At 40.2% G+C, this 18,178-nt stretch overlaps 1 protein-coding gene across 2 annotated transcripts; it reads left to right on the top strand.

Annotated features, from left to right (window-relative positions):
• The first annotated feature begins 239 nt into the window (after positions 1-239).
• LOC111866561 (nucleolar and coiled-body phosphoprotein 1) lies at positions 240-17,905 on the top strand. 2 transcript variants are annotated; one of them, XM_023855626.1, is made up of 11 exons: positions 240-411; positions 4,132-4,267; positions 6,216-6,288; positions 6,520-6,698; positions 6,948-7,163; positions 8,478-8,609; positions 9,812-9,961; positions 10,567-10,793; positions 12,053-12,121; positions 13,306-13,389; positions 17,468-17,905. In XM_023855626.1, the coding sequence occupies exons 1-11, from the start codon at positions 310-312 to the stop codon at positions 17,621-17,623; spliced, it is 1,524 nt and encodes a 507-aa protein (XP_023711394.1). In that variant the 5' UTR covers positions 240-309; the 3' UTR covers positions 17,624-17,905. The 2 variants fall into 2 exon arrangements, with proteins under 2 accessions (XP_023711394.1, XP_023711392.1); XM_023855624.2 differs by lacking the exon at positions 13,306-13,389 and adding an exon at positions 14,801-15,228 and having other exon boundaries at positions 242-411; positions 17,468-17,551.
• Positions 17,906-18,178: the final 273 nt, after the last annotated feature.

The raw sequence follows: 18,178 nt of genomic DNA, 5'->3' as shown, positions 1-18,178 counted from the left end.
TAACATGTGTTCAACTGTTGCTGATAGCAATACTCAGAAATTGCGGTTGCCAGTTTCCTTGGTATGTCCTCGCCCTTAAGCACAACTATCTCTTTACACACAACAGAAAAACTATTGCATTGTCACCGATGAGAGAAAAGCTATTCTGTTGTCACCGACCGAACATGACAGAATTCATGTTCTCTTTGCCTTGACGTCACCTCAAGCCACCATGTTCTACGCGCCGTGTGTGTGTGTGGTACTAGCAGTGCTAGCCGCTTGATGTAATAGCCTACACGGCCTACACAGTTCTTTCGTGGTTTATACAACATGGCGGCAGGTGATGAAGTTTGTGTTGCTGCATTAGTATATGATTATTTATTGAAGAAGGACACTTCACTTGCACAAATATTTCAGAAGAAGACAAAGGCAGTAAGTATGCATAACCATGTGTACTGTATGTTTTTTTTTGTACTTAATGACTAACTAGGTTCGACTGTTGTATATTTATGGACCACGTGAGTGTCTAGCACGCAGTCGTAACCTTAGAAAAGAACGAAAAATATAGTATCTGATTTTGAATCCCGTTTAAACCACACTAAGATACGTTCTTAACTGAGGTATGCGTGTATTCAGTAGTAGTTTTAAGTATTGATATATTCATATTTATTTGACACGCACATGAAGAGGTAAATTTATGCAGGTGGTCACCATATTTCTCGGTTTAGAAAGTAATTTTTGTTATCGAATTATGTTCCTTGCTGTTCCACGAACATATGATAGCTAGCCATTCAAATGTACGATTTTCTACAGCAAGTCATATTTAATGTTAGCTCATTAAAATAATATCGCCACTGTATACACAGTTCTAGTTATGCATACTTTGCATGAAATGAAAGAAACCCGGAATGCGGACTTTGCTTTCTCCAATTTATATGCCCAATTTTCGAAACTACTGAACAGATTTAATTGATACTAGAGTCTGCCAGAAGTTGAAATTAATTTTTTTACACATTGTTTGGTTCACCATTTGTGTTACAAAGTTTTTAGTGCCTGAAGTTTCAAACTCAAAACAGGATAGTCAGCAAAGTACACAGAAATTTGAATGTATAAGGGGTGGGCCTTCTTGGCCCTTGCACCGTGACCACAGTGATCTATTATGCCTACACAGAAGTTTAGCTGGCTAGCCATCTCAGATATGCATTTACAAAAGTACAGTGTGTCACATATGTATGGAACCATGGTCAGTAGCATCTTCGGAAGCAAATCGTCACTGCATACAGTGAGACCACATGACAGATCATGTCATTCTTTTGGATCGACAGAAGTGTTTGTATCAATGTCTGAGATTCATATAATTTCCTGTGAATTAAATTTAGGTCTAGGAAGTCTGATGTGTAACAGATTCGTGACTTATTGAACGTACACAGAAAAAGATTGATGATCCGTGAATCAAAATGATAAAAATGGGAATTTATCACAGGTGCCGAAATAAAGGATAAATTTCCGCGTTTCTTTGTCCAGTTACTGAAGATGAAATAGAACGTGTAACAAAAAGTTTAAAAGGCAAACTTTCAGCAGGTTGTGATGGAATTCAAGAATATCTAGTGAAACAGTGTATAAAATATATTAAAAAAACACTTGTTCATATTTAGAATGCCTCGTTAAGTCGAGGCACTTTCCCAGACAGATTGAAAATAGCAAAATTAATACCTATGTATAAAAGGGGGGGCATTCATGATGTAAAAAATTATAGACCTATATCCATTCTATCAGTATTTTCCAAAATGCTAGAAAAAATAATGTATAATAGGTTAATGCCTTTTTTGGTGGAAAATAATGTATTAACAGAAGCCCAGAATGACTAGGAAAAATAAATCAACAGACACAGCAAGTCAGACTTAAGTATGCAGGAGGTATTAGGTAAAGGAATTTTTGCCATAGGATTATTCTTTGATTTAACAAAAGCATATGATGTGATAAATCATGATATATTATTAGATAAATCATATTCATATGGCATAAACCTGTGGTTTAAATTTTATTTGTGAAATCGATTGCAGTTTGTTGAGGTTGAGGACACAGATTGTAGAAAACCCCATAGACAAAGTTACACTTCTTCATGCATGAAAGTGGAGCACAGCATGCCGCAAGGATCAGTTCTGGGGCCGCTTTTATTTTTGCTGCATATAAATGTTCGAGGGGAAAAATTGATCTTATTTTGCAGGTGATACTAATTTGTTGATTACTGGATCAGATGAAGTTGACCTTCAGCATAAAGTAAAAAACGTGATGAGAGAGTTAAATATATGGTTCGAGAAAAATAATCTTATAATCAATTTTGAAAAAAACATTTGTTATTTCATGTCATCCAGAACAAATGAGATTTCCATTAAGACCACAAATAAATTTGAAAACTTTAAAAATTACCTATAAATCAGAACTGAGATTTTTAGGTATTTACATCACAGAGAATTTAAAATGGAGTGCCCATGCTCGATTTTAAGAGCTAAGTTATGCAAAGTAGTTTATGTGATAAAGAAACTAAAAGAAACGTTGAGCCCATGTATGATAAATATCTACTTTTCAAATTTTGAGTTCTGTCTTGCGTTACAGTAATATATTATGCAGAGGGGATAACGAATGTGTCAAACAAACTCTTTAAACTGCAAAAAAGGTCACTTGAATTATCAGTGGGGTTAATAATCGAATGTCATGCTGACAAATTTTTAAAGATTATAATATTTTAACATTGGCAGTGTTATACATTTTTGAAGTGATATGTTTTATTAAAAAATATAAAGAATGTATGACAAAAAATGTGGACATCCATAATTACAACACACAAAGAAAACTAAATTTACGTGTAAATCATTGCATTACAGTTATTTTTAAGAAAAGCGTTATAAATATGTATATTGCCTTCTATAATAAGGTCCCTGAGCAGATAAAATTAAAAAAATATTAACTCTTAAGATTAAAATCCTTGCTGTTGAAACATTCCATTTTTTCTGTTGATGAATTTATGTCCCAAAAATTCTGAAGTGAGTGTGTTATGGTTTTAAGTTATGACAAATATCTTGTCCTCACTAAATCAATAAAAGAAGATGTTGGATGAAGAAAGCAGTCTTCTGGGATTTGGCACCGTATATATGTGGTGTTAACCGACGTTTCGGAGGAACGTATCGCCTCCATCTTCAGGGTAGAAGAAAAATATAAGAATTCTGCAAGCGAAGAGACCGTGAGAACCGGTAAAAGCAGAATGTGTGGAAATATACACAGCTGTGTGAGAGCAGTGAGGGAAGGGGGGAAGGGCAAGTATACAAGTGAAAGCAGTAGTGTGGGAGGGGTAGGGGAAGGGAGCTGGGACAAGCGTGTTTTTGTGTAGGGGAGAGAAAGGCAAGGTTAAAGGCTGGGCACTAATCCGTAAGCTGAGGGGGGTGGGGGATCCCGGGATCCGGGATATGGCGCCAGATCCAGAAGGCCACACAGGCCATGACCAACCAACATAACAACCACCCCCACCCCCCTCAGCTTACGGATTAGTGCCCAGCCTTTAACCTTGCCTTTCTCTCCCCTACACAAAAACACGCTTGTCCCAGCTCCCTTCCCCTACCCCTCCCACACTACTGCTTTCACTTGTGTACTTGCCCTTCCCCCCTACCATCTCTGCTCTCACATAGCTGTGTATATTTCCACACAGTCTGCTTTTACCGGTTCTCACGGTCTCTTCGCTTGCAGAATTCTTATATTTTTCTTCTACCCTGAAGATGGAGGCGATACGTTCCTCCGAAACGTCGGTTAACACCACATATACACGGTGCCAAATCCCAGAAGACTGCTTTCTTCATAGTCACCGCCGTGAAAGCCTCAAATCTTACAAGATGTTGGATGTTGGGTTTCTTTTCGTATTGAATTGCTGAAAGTGGGAGGATGTATTGTATGACAGATTTGTATGAAATCTGTAGGTAATTATGTTTCATAGTATTGCTGACTCATGTATGATATGTATGTTATTTTAATATGTAGTAATTGACTTGTTCTATACCCGGAGGTTGTATCTCCAAGGATGGATTCTCAGAACAAATAAACTGATTGATTGATTCTCATTCAATTAAGCTAAGACTTGTAATTGTTTAATTATTATTTCAGAGCCCCCTGGCAAAAGGCTCACCTACTATATTAGATGTGTATAAGCAGTATCAAACAAACTCTTTACCAAAGAAGAAGGTTCAAGTACAGGGCCATGTGGCTCCACAGGAATCAGAGTCATCTGACTCCAGTTCAGGTAGGTTGTCTTTCATTTTATTCGTGCCTTCCGTATGTAAAGCGTTAGCCTGCAATATGACGTGACATATCATTGCTCCACAAAGGGCTGCGATTGGACCCTGTTCTCAGTCAATACTTTTAACTTCATTTCATGTCTTGCCTTCTTTCAAAGTGTCCTCCATCATGATCTTGGTCTTCTGCTTCCACTCCTGTGAGAATTGCAGGCCTGTCCATATCTTACTACCCACCCTCTTCGCTCCCTGAGGATATATTGAAACCATTTTATTTTCTTCTTTCAGTTTCCTCTGTAATTTCTTTCTTCCCGGTTTTCCTTCAAAGCTCTTGGTTGGAAACCACTTCTGGACATTTTGCCTTAAGTTTGTAATTATGGGCAAAAGTTTGACTTCTTGTTCGCAGCTAACCTACATATTGCTGTCAAAGATACTTAAATGAAATTACTTGCTCACCACACTGAGAATGGTCATGGCTTTGTTGCTTCTGTGAGAATTTGGCACCAACATAAGTGTCTTCACCTTTTTTCTTAGCCACACTCCCCAAATATGTAAATATATTCATTGCAAAATGAAGTTTGTTTGCTTAATGCCCTCCAACTGTGTGTGATATTGTATAGTCTCTTAATTGAAGGCGGAGACAGTATGTTCCCATGAAAGTGTCCAACCCATGGTAACATAAGCCAGAAGACCATAGTAGCCATCAGTGGGAGACCAAAAGTTTTGTCCCAATGAACATGTCATTCAAAGATTGTGGAAAGTGAGAGCCATCCCTGGAATGCAATTTGCCGCCTTGTATGTTCCTTAAATGTCAGCTAATTGCCATTTAAATAGTTTAAGATCTTATGCTGTTGGGCTGTAATTTTGGTCCCAGGCTGCAGTGGGCCTAATTTTGTCTACATTTTCGAATAATAGTGCTCAGATAAAAAGATTTGGGTACATCTGAGAATGACACTTGGCATAGAAGTGACAGAGGAATGGGTTAAGCTTACTGGAATCCCACAGATACTTGTTCTTGGATGGATTTGGCTTGAGGCTTTACACGGTTTGCATCATTTTTCTTGAGCTCTGGCAGAAGTTGCAGGGAGATGAGTGACAGCTGCTGGGGCATTTTGCTCGTGTGCCACTCTGTCGATTTTCTGAAAGGAAGTCTGTAGCAAGAGTAGGGGCTTATGGTCAGTGTTTGCTCTTAGGTGAATACATGTTGCATCATACTGAGCTAACTTGCTGGCCTCTACAGGGATCCTTTCTACACCAGAGATGGGNGGGGGGGGGGGACTGACACGGACTGTAATGCCGCTGAAGAAACCGCGTTAAACAGATGAATACAGGATTGTGCCAGTTTTATCATGTTAATACTGTCACGTGTTGGGTATGTAACGTGAAAAATAACTTAACGCCATTTTGGATGTAGCGAATACATTGAACACTCGCTCTTACACTCACACAGTTCACAGTTTCCCAATTACTGCAAGCTGCAGTATCACAGTTACTTCTGATGTAGTCCTTTCCATTCACTTGATGCAACTCGACTCGTAGCTGCTGGACTTCACTGGACTCATCTCTTCGAAGGCAAACTGGCTTCGGCAGCTGTACCATCCACACTGTCTGGGCACCACGCGCACACTATCTCACACACTGCTCAGCCGGCCTTTTATACCGTTCCCTGTTGCCCCGTGTTAACAGCGGTGTGCCTGTTACATCACCGTGGGGGGGTGGAGTGGAGTGTTTACTGGCCTGTTACCATAGCAGCAGCTCCTATGCTGTTACATCACTGCTGGTGGAGGGGGGTGTGTGCCCTGCATCATGCAACGTCACACTGCTCCCTCCTTAAGGCCGTTCTTCCCGAACAGGCTAATGGTGCATCCCCGTTCCTCTTCTTTGGAGTCTGTTCTTGCAACGTCTTCTTTTTGTCCGGCTACTCCTCTTGCAGTGACTATTTTCCGGCTGTTACAGAATCTGAAGAAGATGATCCTAAGAAGCCAGTTGCTCCAGTTAATGGCAAAGTAGCAAAGAAGCCACCAGCAAAGTAAGTAAAGTGTTTTATTTCTGGCTTCTGGAATGTTGTCAAAGCCATCTTGACCCACTTGTTTCTTGCACGATGCGTTAACCCCACAGTCGCTACACCATGGAAGTGTAGTAAGACTACTGGGAAAGTCAAGTTCCAAACAGAAATATTTTGGTTCTTTATGCTGATCTGTGTGCCAGAATTTTTGTCTACTGCAGCATCACTATTTAGCTGTATTGGGTTCCTTCACAGAGATTGTAGCTCAGAAGAGAGCAGTAGTGATGATTCTGAGGAGCCCCCAGTGATAGCTCCCCACAAGCCCCAGCAAGTGAAATCTCCCCCAAAACCACCTCCAGTTCCGAAGAAGCAGCCAAAGAAGAAACCGGAGAGCAGTAGTGATGACAGTAGTAGTGAAGAGGAAGCACCCACAGGTAGCAAATATGAGTTGATATTTTCCTGTAGCATATTAACTCTCTCCCCTAAGCGAACTGAAGGTTCAGTGTTGATGCTGCCAACACCAAAACCAGCCAGTGGATGTAGTCTCTGAACAAAGATATAAGATTCATAATGCTCTCATAATCAGTGTGGTGGTAAATTAATAAAGTTGTTTGTAGGAAATACATGAGAGGATAGAAAAGGGCTTAACTTTAACATGCAAGAAGTTTCTTCTTCTTCTATAGTGCCAGTCAAGACTTCACCTGTGAAATCTCCTGGCCAGAAACCTCCTAAGAATGCACCTGTAGTTCGGAAGAAACAAGAATCGTCATCTGACGAGGATAAACCAAAAGCAAAAGCTGTGTCCAAGCCTTCTCCACCGAAGTCTCCAGTCAAGACACCAGCAAAACCTACATTATTAAAAAAGAAGCAGGAGTCCAGCTCAGAAGATTCCGATGACAGTAAGTACAGAGGTTCCGCTTGTGAATGCACAATCCTCAACTTTTTGGTCCTCTGAGAACATCAGTTCTTTGTTTTTTGCCTCCATGTCATCACTTTCAGCTCTCCTCAATCACTCTCTCCATCTGCAAGCCTTCTCAGTAACCACATTTCAGTCTTCCTTGTGTGGCATTTCAGTCAAGACATTTAGTGGTTAGATCTTGTAATCAGATATGAGCCCAATTTGATATTTGTACACTGCAGCTCCTGTTTAATTTAATGTTTACCCTCATTTAATGCCCCTTGTTAGTGGTCCCAATCAATAATCCTAGTGTTAAGATTTCCCCATTTAAGGCTTCCTCCTGTTTGGTATTCATATCTTAGCTTCCTGAAGAAATCTTACACTTGAACCCCATTGCCTCAGCAAGAGATAATTTAAACAATTATTTTGGATATTGTCCAGCATCTTGAGTCTTGGACATTCTCCAGAGTAATTGTGTTTATTGTTAGAAACATTGAGAGAAGGTAATTTGTTCTAAATGGTGAACTTTGCTTTGAGAAAGCTGTGTGCAAAATGAACTTCCTCAGAGAACTTAGGTGGCAGTGCAGTGGATCCACCTGAATTGAGGTATACTGTCACGTATTTGTGAACAAGGCACTCAGTTTGAGATTTGCGTCTAAGTTTAAATATTTCAGTATATGCACAACCAAAGTCTGTAAGGTTGATGCCTTTGTCCACAAGAGTCTGCTGCTGGTTCCTAACCAGATGCAAATCCACACTGCCCCCATGAAGATCCATTTTAATGTTATCTTTGCACCTGTGTCTGGGTCTTCCACTCCTGCCCTTCAGATTTTGCAATGAGAACTTTGCTTCTGTTTGTCATATTTTTCCATGTATGTTACATTCCCCACCCATCTCATCCTTGTTTAGAGGGGGTTTGAGATAAAATGGGGCCAGGTAATAGCGTAGTTGGTTGAGGCACTGCTACAAGCTGGAAGGTCGTGGGTAGAAGCCCAGATGACGTACATTTTTTTCAGTTTATCTAATCCTTCCAGCCACACTATGGCCCCGGGGTCAACTCAGCCTCTAACAGAAATGAGTACCGGGAATCTTACTGGGGGTAAAGGGCTGCCGGTGCATAAGACTGACACCCTCACCACCATCCATGAGCCGACTGCCTAGAAAATGTGGGAGCCTCAACGTCTCACAACACAATTGGCCTCTGCAGCCTGTTACAGGGATGGCTTTACCTTTGTTTCTTCTCTTTCTTTCTCCAACCCCCCCCCACGATAAAATAACATCATGGGATTTGTGGTATTTCACGATTTTTCTGTAGGCTCTGACGAGGACGCACCAGCTGTTACAGTTCCACTGAAGGCGAAGGTAACTCACCCCATAGCTGCACCAGTTCGTACAAAACCAGAGTCCAGCTCAGAGGACGATAGCAGTTCAGATGATGAGGCAACACGTATGTAGTTTGCATTATCTGTAAATGGTTCAGCTATTCCTGTGTATTAGTGAACGGACAGTACGTACCCCATGCATTCTGAGCATCAGTACTATATGGAAGTCATTATTTAGTGTTTCCCACAGGAAAACTCTCTGATACCTGTTGTGATGTGTCCAGGGGAAGGAAGTGAGCAGAATAATTCTGATGTCATTGACAGAATTTGAAGCCCAAATCAACTGGTTTCATAGTCCACCGCTTCGTTCCTAGCTATCACAGCTAATGTTCATGAATTAATTAAACATCTATGTATTAAGTCCATCAATAATGCAACAATCATTAAAATATACACCAACACTAACCCGACATATTTTGGCCACAGACAGCCATCCTCAGGTGTTCCAATGCATCCAAACTGTTAGACTGCTTTGATGCATGCTAAAATTGCATGTTGCTGTCCACTTAAAATAATATAAATAATTACAATAATAATTGCAACGCACAATTTTGGCGCGCATCAAGGCAGTCTTAACAGTTTGGGCATATCGAAACACCTGAGGATGGCCATCTGTTGCCGAAACATGTCGTGTTAGTGTTGAATGGTGAATATTTTAATGATCGTTGCATTATTGGCGGACTTAATACACAGACGTTTAATTAAAGATGTGCAACAGGATGCTGAAATCATAAGTCATGAACTACCCTCTTATTTAACAAAATTTTTGGGATCCAAATATAGGATAAATTAAAATGGGCCATGGAAGATTGTTTTTGAGGGTGTGAACTGAATTGGGTCCCAGCTGGAATGGGGGGGGCAGTGAGTCTGCTTTTGGTGAAACTGGATTCTGCTTTGAGACTTCAAAGTTTATGTTAGGCTGTAAGTTTAAGCCATTTATTTCCTCGTACTTACATGTTATGACTGCTATTCGTGCACTGTGTTGGATCACAAGTGTTTTATGGAGTTGTGTTCATGGTCTAGTTCTAAATGAAGATTGTCTTCTGGCATGTGATGCCATGCAGTCTAATATATGATTACCATTGTTTCAAAGGAGTGTACAGATCCTCCATCTTCAAGGTAGAAGAAATTTTCTTACTCTTTCACCCTGAGGATATAAGCAGCACATTCGCTTGAAGTGTCAGTAAATACGTGCCAAACTACACTGTCATATTTCAGTCACTGCCATGAGAGCCTCATATGTATGTTCTGCATGATTGATTTTCAGCTCCAAAGCAACCAGTAACCACTCCAGTCACATTGAAGAAGTCAAACAAACCAGTATCAACCCCATACCCTACAAAGAAGCCGGTGGAAGAGTCGAGTTCAGAGGAATCAAGCTCAGAAGAGGATGCACCAGCAAAACCACCTGTGAAAGGTTGGAAGCCCCTCCCACTTTAGACAGATACGTGTGCCTTATCTTTTAACGAGTTCTGTAAATGGTAGCTGTCCCGTGCTGTTGTAGCATCAATTTTTGGATTCGTGGTGCATAATCGATAAATAGAATGCATTCCATGGTCAGGGAAAGACAGCCAAAAAGCATGAGGGAGCTGTGTTCTGGTGACGTGACAAAATAGTAGCACTTTAGATTGTGCAGCTGTTTCATAGAATAGCCAACTGTGTTCCACAGCTGTTGGCAGTTGGTTAAACCCATAATGCATTTTTTTAATTTTGATGAATTGGGTTGGGAGGTGTTTACTGAATGTTACATGGTAGATATTAAGTAGGGGTCTGTGGGCCAGAATGAACTGTTGTGTCGCAGTAATCCCCTTTTTGACATGAAGAAAAAAATAAATTAACGATGAGATGAAAACTCTGGAATTAACACAGTTTTGGGTTACAGTAGCAACAAATTCTTGATCAAACATGTTATATGAACAGGAATTTTGTAGTTGGTCATGAACCAGCTAGGGAGCAGTCATTTGTTTTGATATGCCACATCTGTTCTTCTGAATTAATTGATAATCTTTGTTTTTATTTCAGTACCAGCAAAGCAGACACCAGCCAAGAAAGCAGAGTCAAGTTCTGATGATTCTGATGATACTTCAGATGATGACGAACAGAAACCTCCTACATCAGCAGCCAAGAAACCAGTTGTACCAACCGCTGCTGCTCAGAAGAGACAGCGTGAAGATTCTAGTGAAGACAGCAGTGATGATGATGATGATGACGACGATGATACAAAGAAGGCAGATGCAAAGCAGAAGAGTGTGAGTGGATCCATTTAATTTTTTTTTGTATTAGTCAGAAGAAAAGGGGGGTGGGGTCAGATTGGGTCGCCCTTAGGCCTTAAGCTATGCTAAATGTGGCCTATAATTTTGTAAATGATACTACTAAGTATTATAAAGAATGTTATTTGAATAATTGCATGGCTGAGCTGTTATAACGATAGAAGAAGTAAAATTGTCCATGTGTTTAATTAGACACTGTGCTGTGACAAAGTGGAGGTTTAGATTGATGTATTCTTGACTGGTCAGCTTCATGCCTTGGCTGCTGTACCCCTGAAGAAAGAATCACAGGAATCCACTGTACAGGAGGCTGGTTGAGCCTCAGAGCTGGTCTGGACACTGGAGAAGAGAGAAATCTCTTTCTGATCTTTGGCCAGCCTGTCTGTAGCCCAGTTTTCAGTTTCCAGAGCTGTAGCTCTATCTTAGCAGATGTAATCAGCTGTTTACGAGGGAATGTTGTGCTCGCCATGTGGGTAATATTTCCTGCCTTGTTTGGAATCCGTAAGCTGTAAATCGGATTTGGGATTGGGAAGTGACCAGAGCAGTTGCCCTGGCTAATTCACAAAACAGAAATAGAATCCCTGAGACTTTTTCTTCTCAAAATTCACAAAACGTTACTTTGTAACTAACTTCATGGAGCTGAGCCCTTCTTGACAAACTGCCAGTTTTGAAACTGATCAAGAGCTTCCCAGCATTTTATGGAACCTGAAGGTACAGTACTATGTTCAGAAGAGCCCTCCCTCCGCTGGTCTTTATCCTGAGCTAGATAAATACAGTCCATACCACCTCATTCTATCTGTATAAGTTCCATTTTAATATTATCCACCCACCTATGTCTTGGTCTTAGTAGTGGTCTCTCTCCTTCTTGCTTTCCTACCACCAATATCCTATATACATTCCTTTCCCCCAATTCATGCTAAATGCCCAGCCCATCTCATCCTTCGTGACATGTTCATTCTAATTATACTTGGCAAATAGTACAAGTTATGAATCTCCTCAGTGAAAGTTATTTTGTATTTTTGTTATAAGACTAAGAACACAAAAAGAATTATTATGACCTATATTAATAGTTACTGATAGGGGCCGCCATATTTTGATTGCCCCAGAGCCCCCACAACCATAAATGCATCCCTGTATATCTTGTTCAGCTTATGTGTAAATCCGACCTTGAAGCAGTTGTTAAGGTATGTAAGATTGGGTTGACTTCTCAGTTTATAACACCACTTCCTGTCTTATTGCAGAAAAAACAAGCACTCGAACCGTATTCCAACTTTGTTAAAAGTCGTAATTCCTTCGGCGGACCGGAAAAGGTAAGCTGTGTGTTTGCCGTACTGCTATCGGCGTCATTTATACGTATAGTCATATTGTCAGCTATTCCTCTGATGAATGTTTGGGGCACTTTTTCTGGTACTTCATTATGAATTTCTAAGAATTTTCTTCCAGTCATACCTTGGACGAGTTCGTCATTATAACGTGCGAACTTCTACACTGTCTTGGTCTGTGTTAAAACCACATGCTGTAGTCCTCTTTTCAAGGCAAAACCAGATAAAATTCTTTAAAGTTTCTATTATACCCACGTTATTTTGGTGCATATTATTTCACCTGACACGGGTTGTCGTCCATTGTTCATAAATGTATATCTGTCCTGGGTGTTTTGTCTCCGCAGCTTCCCCTCATGTTCGTAGCCTACTTTTCAGTTATGAAATTGCCCCTGGTTTGTGTGTTTCCTCCACAGCGTGTTGTGTTGCCCTAGTAAAGTATATTCTACTAGTTTATAATGTTAAACTAAAAAGTTGAGTGGTGAATGGAAGAGTGCTGCATTATTGACAGACGATAAATAATGAACATTAAGTTGAACAATTGCAACGGGATGCTGAAATACAGAATCTTGAGTCATCTATCTGATAACTTGATTCATAAGGCTAATGAGTGGTGTTTGTAAGTCAAGTCGGCTGCATTGCATGAAAATTAATCAGTTGTTGAAACATGCAGACATTGTCTTTTAAAATCCCTAGTATGCATTTTACTTCTGTTTAATGGCACAAAATTTTACATTTAACATATACAGAGTAATTACTGGATTTCCATATGCCGCACCATTATGGCGCCGATGAAAACTCTCCCAAGCAGGATTCAGCTTCACAGGGAACCCCCTGCTTAACGTTTTCATTTCAAGGCTTTTCCCTTGTTTAATGCTCAATTTCGGTGACCTAGAGTCAGTAATCTCAGTGTTTGATTTCCATTGTTTTAAGATATTTCTAAGCATAGTGTTTGAATGTGTGTCCCAAAGAAACTTTAAGTACAGATCTTGTTGTAGCATGTTTTAATTCATTTTAATGTATATATTTAGCTCCTCAGAACAGCACCCAAAGTCCTCAGGAATGGCCGTTTCATTTGGTCACTCAGCAGACCCATTATTTGTTTAAATCCTGTCCTTGAAATGTTTTGAATTATTACGCATATATTTTTTGACATTAATTTACTCTACACTCAGGCAAAGAACACACCATTCCGAAGAGTGCGTGAGGAGGAGGTACAGATTGACCCTCGACTTTTGAACAATTCATTTGAATCAAAGGTAAACCATAACCTCAGGATTTATAACTAGCAGACCAAAGCAACGCATGAAAGTGTCACATTCGAGCAGTAAGTCGGGTTTGAGTTTCTCACGGCAGTAACTTTGAAGAGTCTGGTGTTCGGGTTGTAATGCCTTGTAATTCAGAGAGAGACCAATATGCCATGCTTACCACCTGCTTCTGCTGGTTTCTTGTTTGGCTTTCTCTTCATCCCTGAAGACGGAGGTAGCCTGTTCCGCCAAGATGTTGCGCTCTCTCCACACTGCATGGTGTTAAACCCAAGTGACTGTACTCTTCAGTTTTTATGTAAGTTTAGTTCTGTGTCATTAAATTATCCAGGTACAGTGAAAGTCCATGGACAGGAGTAGCACATAAGAAGGAGAGGCCTGCCATCTCCAGATTTAACCCTTCTTTGCCTGTGGTTTGGGGCCAAAGTCAGAGGCGTATTGTAGAAACATTCCTAAGCAGAGACTGATGTGGGACATGTGGATAGTAATAAATAACGTTTTGAGGTGTGTGTGTGTGTTTTTTTTTTTGTGCTATGTTTTGTAGAAAAATGTACACACTATCATGTGATTAAGAAATTTATTTGAATTTGACCCCCTTTCATAAAAATATACAAGTACTTTCAGGACACTGTGTGTTATATCTTACAGAATACCTGTCAAGTGGCATTTGACTGGTATACTCGTATATACAGGGGTCAAGATTTCGGTCACATGAAACTGGTAGAGGAAACTCAAAACCCATGCATGAAGGATGTTGCATAGTTGCAGAATTTAAACAGTTTGAGTATAGAGGTGGAAAGTCTTGGAATGTGAAACTGGTTGCGCTGAAAACATGTTCACAACGTGCAGTTTGTCAGACTGAAAGTGCATATGGCAGGATAGTGGGTTCTGTGAGGAATGCCTCGTTGGTTTAACAGTCCTGAGAATGATAATGTTTGCTTAAAATTGGCATGATTCTGTGTGACGCATAATGCAGGGAATGTCGATGTTAACCAAAAGAGTAAAAGTAACACAACACAGTATGGTACTACGATCTGATATCTCTTGTAATGTACCAAAGAGTAACTGTTATTCATTAACTGTTGTACTTCTAGATGTTATAAAGTGGATGTAATGAGTTTCTTTTGTATTGGTTTTTTTTAACAACTGTTGCAGTAGTGGACTTTCACTGTACATTTTATTTAATTTATTTTAATTGTACCTGTTCTTTGATGTAATTATCTTACATTACTGTTGCTTTTTGAACTTTACGAAACTGATACATACTCGTGAGTTGCGACGTCTGCATAAGTGGGGGTTATGGTGTGCCTGATCATGAATGTTACTGCACCCATTGCTGCAATACCCTGTTGTGTGCTTTCATGCCTTGCGGCAAGTCTTATTAACACTTCTTTTTGGGGTTTAGGATGGTGACCAGGATGAAGAAGGAGGAAACAGAGAGGGAGGCAGGAAGAACTTCTGGGAGGATAGGAGAGGTTCCTTTGGTGGTAGAGATAATAGAGGCGGATTCAGAGGAGGTCGGGGTGGTTTCCATGGTCAGGATAGAGGAGGCAGAGGTGGTGGTGGCGGAAATTTCCGAGGTGGCAGAGGAGGCTTCCATGGTGGCCGAGGGGGCTTCAGGCATAGTGACGGTGGAGATAATTTCCGAGGCGGTAGAGGAGGAGGTTCCTGGGGTAGGGGTGGTCGAGGAGGAGATAGGGGAGGATTTAGAAAAAGTTTTGGTGAAGGTGGCCGCGGAGGTTTCAGAGGTGATAATGCTGGAGGATTCCAGAAGAGGGACTCGTTTGGTGGCAGTGAGAACAAGAAAATTAAGTTTGATGATTGAATTTGAAGGTAAGTTAACAGAAATGTTATCTTAATTGTACATTGTTTCTAGACTTTGTGTACAAACGTTATTCGGAAAGTAAAGATACAACGTCCAGAAAATATTTGTAAAGCATTTTTTTATTCACTTGTAGCACTTTTGCCAAACCTTTATTTACTTTTCAACATTATCACCATGGATCGCAATGCACTTTGTGAGCCTGGGAATGAGTTTTTTTATTCCATTGTCATAGAAATCTCCCACCTGCTCTCTTAGCCATGTTATCACCACTTCCAGCCAGACTTTCCTTCAATTTAGAAAACAAGTGACAGTCACTTGGTGCAAGTTCTGGTCTGTATGGTGGATGGGCCAATACTTCATACTTGAAGGACTGTAACAACTCCTCTGTGGCTGAAGCAGTGTGCAAATGGGCATTATCATGCAATAAACATACTCCTCACATCAGCATTCCTCTCCCGCTTCTTTGAATAGCCTGATAACAGTTTTTTCAGCATCTCACAGTAAGTAGCAACATTGATGGTGTCTCCTCAAGGCAAAAGATTGATGAGAAGTGGCTCCTTCCTGTTCTAGAAGATGGTTGCCGTGATTTTTCGGTTTGATGGTGAGGTTTTAAATTTTTTTGCTGTTTGTGAGAATGTGTGGCGCCATTGCACTGATTGTCACTTATTCTTAGGTGTGTGATGAGATACCCAAGTTTCATCTCCCGTTACAATACAGTCCAGAAAGTCATCATCTTGATCCTCATAACATGTGAGGAATGCTTCCACCACAGCCACTTGATTTTCCTTGTGATTGTCAACATTTCTGGCACCCAATTTGTGCAGTTTCATGGAGAATAGGTCTTGACACTTGAATATTGTTGATGAAGTTCATTGATGGTTAAATGTCTGTCAGCATGAATGTTTTTATCAGTTTTCATATTACTTCATCAGTGATATTGGATGGCCTCCCACTCCTTATTTCATCATGAACCTCACTTCCTCATGCTTCATATTTCTGACACCATTTTGCCTCTTCATAATATCTTCACCGTAAACGGAAACAAGTTGGCAGTGAATCCCAGTAGCAGTTTCTCCTGTTGCGTGAAGAAATCAAATTACTGCACGAACCTCTGAATTGACACGGCCATTTTAAACACTGCGAGCGCCATCGTTGATGTTACTGTGGCTGGTGAACTCTGCCTTGTCATATGGTTCCTATCTCATATGGCAACACTGCCATTTCTGAAAAAAAAAATACATAAAAATATCCTTACATTTTTTACTGGGCATGTAGTTGTGGCTAATTCTGCTAGCTATAAACTGTTTTCCTCACCTCTCCACTCTGTGGCAGTAGTGAAGCCATAATCTGAGATGGAGATGCTTATGAGGACTCTGTTTACTGCCCTGAATGTCACTTTTTCCCAGTAATACTTCTGCATTACATGGATGATATTAACAGTGTCTGGTTCCAAATCAGATATGAGTTCAGAGTGAAAGGTAATTGCCAGCGTGTATTTCATATTTTGAATTTTTATTTCAGGAACCAGCAGATCCATATATGTGTTTGCATGCATGCGTGTCTCTCTCTGTTTGTCTATATTGTGTGTCTAATACATCTTCGAGGGTACATCATCATCAGAAAGTTACTGGATTCTGTTTTGAACATACAATGTGTACAAAAATTTCTATACTGGAGGTCTTGTGCAATGCATAGGACTTTTCCTCCATAAGATTGTCTACTCAAAGTACAGGGTGATTCATATAGAACTGGCCTGACGAAATGAGGTGTAATATAAAATATTAAAGTAATTTACACATATCTTATCTTGGATTGTGTGACGTGATCAGAGCAGGTGTTGAAAGTGTCCGCTGTTTTCAAGTAGGCATTAGAAACACTCGCTGTTCAACAGTGTATTCCACGACTGTCTACTGCCCACTGCAGACACGTTTTGGCATAGTCCTTGACCTTGCAGCATAAGGGCTGCCACTTGCCAGATCATGTGCACACCATTCGACTCAGCACAGCCCACGGATTGTTATGTCGTAATTGTGAGCGGTTATATGCATCACCTGGGGAATTATTAGCAAATTCATCAGGCCGGTTCTATACGATTCACCCTGTATAATGTACCCATAGAGATGCTTTAGACAGTGTTTACTTTGAACAGGGATAGGATGTGTAGGACTGATGTTTTATTTCTCTCTCTCCCGCTCTCTTTGGGATAAGTTCTTTTTTCGCTTCATGTACATGTATCTTTGTTTGCAGAAGGGTGCTAGGGGTTCATGGGGAGAACGTGCCAACCGGGATCTGAAGTTCGCTCGAGGAAAGAGCTTCCGACATGAAAAGACAAAAAAGAAACGTGGGAGCTATCGTGGGGGTCAGATCTCCATGGAAGTCCATTCAATTAAATTTGATGATTAAGATGATTGTACAATAGGGTGACTGCATCTGTGAGAACACGTGTGACACTTAATAGCTTAAATCATCTTGTGTTAGTGACCTGTGAACAGCCTTCAATGCGTAGAACAGTACAGTCATGTTTTATTGGTATTAAAGTGTACTTCACAGCCTTCTCAGAAGTGATCCATTCTTTTGTTATATAGAAACATGAACTGTTGCAGTCTCACTGGTATTTGATAATGAACTGAGTCCCCTAACACTGTTTACGAACTGTGTATTGGAAATAAAGGTATGCTTGTTATATATTGTGTATATTTTATATACCCTTGATCACAGCTTCAATAAATAAATGGTGTGTCTGAAACTTGAGCTTATTCTTGGATTTGAATAAAAGATAACACCTTCGAGTGTGATTGATAAATGTTGTAGTTTTACAACACAGCATTGCCTGAACAGCTGGACAACACTAAAAGAGTCCTATTTTTCAAACAACAGAACCACGACGTGACATACATTCATCTTCCTTTAAAGAGAAGTATAAAGACCTGAACCAAATTGGTTCTAGTTTTTAACAAA

This window comes from Cryptotermes secundus, unplaced genomic scaffold (assembly GCF_002891405.2).
Source record: "Cryptotermes secundus unplaced genomic scaffold, Csec_1.0 scaffold575, whole genome shotgun sequence".
In the NCBI taxonomy this organism is placed as follows: Eukaryota; Metazoa; Arthropoda; class Insecta; order Blattodea; family Kalotermitidae; genus Cryptotermes; species Cryptotermes secundus.
The sequence above is the reverse complement of the archived record's forward strand: the minus strand, read 5'-3'. Positions and strand labels throughout refer to the sequence as shown.